Below are 1,284 nucleotides of genomic sequence, written 5' to 3' on the forward strand. Positions count from 1 at the left end.
CCTCCCCGACGCCAACATCGTCATCCGAGTGATTGAGACCGGTGGCGCCCCACCCTGCAAGAAGTGCCGAACAGAGGACAGCGACCAGCAGCGGCTGCAGCGGGGCGTGGACGCGGGCAGGAAGGTGGTGGCGGCGCTGCTGGTGGTGGTCCCCAAGGCCGTGGAGGCGCTCAACCGCCAGCTGGACGCATCCGTCGCCCAGCTCCGCCAGCTGGAGGAGGCCCTGGAGCAACAGGTGCAGCGGAGTACGTCAGGGGATAGGCGCACCTCGCAGGAGCAGCTGCAGCTGGCCGCGCAGCTGGAGGACAGCCTCCGCCTGCTCACCACCAACAAGTGCAGCATCGTCACGGAGGAAGAGGACGGATCCACCTTGAAGGCCGACGTGCAGCTCGGTGGGTTCGGCGACATCTTCCGCCTTCTGTTGCTGCAGCTGCGCGCGGACGGCCAGCTGGCCAAGGTAAGCCATCAGCCAGGACGGCCATCTCTGTTGATTTCGGCTTGGTGCTCGGTCTGTTGCTTATTTATTTAATGTATTTTCCAGGTTGATGACGTCGCTGTCCCCTCGTCCCCAGCCGCTTACGTGGGGCCACCAATGACAACCACCCTGACCATAACAGACAAAGATCTCTCGGAAGGTGATTTAAAATTGAATGGTATCGTACGCGACAAACAGCGATGGAAAGATACTCGCTGCATAAAGGGCTTGAAGGGCAAGAGCTCGGATAAACTACTGCGTGTCCTGGCGTCGCACCCGGTGCACCCTGTGCACCTCGAGGAGCTCGAGTGCTCGGGGCAGGTAGAACCGAAGTTCATGGAGGAGGTGCTCAAACTGTCTTCACTCAAACGGCTAGACGTCGAAAGCGTTCAGAAGTGTGACGACTACCCGGACCTGCCGTTGCAGCTGGAAGAGCTCAGAATAGAAACTCCAAGCGAGCGTCAGCTGCGCAGTGTGCAGCGCATGCCCGCCCTGCAGACCCTAACGGTGTGGGGTTACCTTGGTCCCAATGTAACCTTCCCTCCCTCACAGTACGGGACACTGCGCTGGCTGCGCGTGTGCCTCAGCACTCACCACAAGCCCACCATGCTCTCGCTGGTCCGCGCGCACGCCTCGTCACTGTGGGAGCTGCAGGTGTTCTGCTCCATCAGTGACGACGAAGTTGGTGGTCACTACTACTTTCCCAGTCTCGGCCGGGACCTGGCTGCGAGCGGCCTGCTGCACCTCAAGCGGCTCGTACTTGTACGTCCGAAAGACAAGTGCACGAATGTCGCTGGCTGCCTGATGCA

The 1,284-nt window shown here is 60.8% G+C and overlaps 1 protein-coding gene across 1 annotated transcript in view; it reads left to right on the forward strand.

Annotated features, from left to right (window-relative positions):
- Positions 1–28: 28 nt before the first annotated feature.
- Positions 29–1,284, forward strand: part of LOC127751806 (uncharacterized) — a 3,704-nt gene continuing 2,448 nt past the window's right edge. Inside the window, exons 1-2 of the mRNA XM_052275893.1 lie at positions 29–457; positions 542–1,129. Coding sequence (XP_052131853.1) covers positions 593–1,129 — 537 coding nt within the window. The 5' untranslated portion in view covers positions 29–457; positions 542–592. The remainder of the gene's footprint in view (positions 458–541; positions 1,130–1,284) is intronic.

This window comes from Frankliniella occidentalis, unplaced genomic scaffold (assembly GCF_000697945.3).
Source record: "Frankliniella occidentalis isolate FOCC.00 unplaced genomic scaffold, Focc_3.1 Scaffold1125, whole genome shotgun sequence".
Classification (NCBI taxonomy): Eukaryota; Metazoa; Arthropoda; class Insecta; order Thysanoptera; family Thripidae; genus Frankliniella; species Frankliniella occidentalis.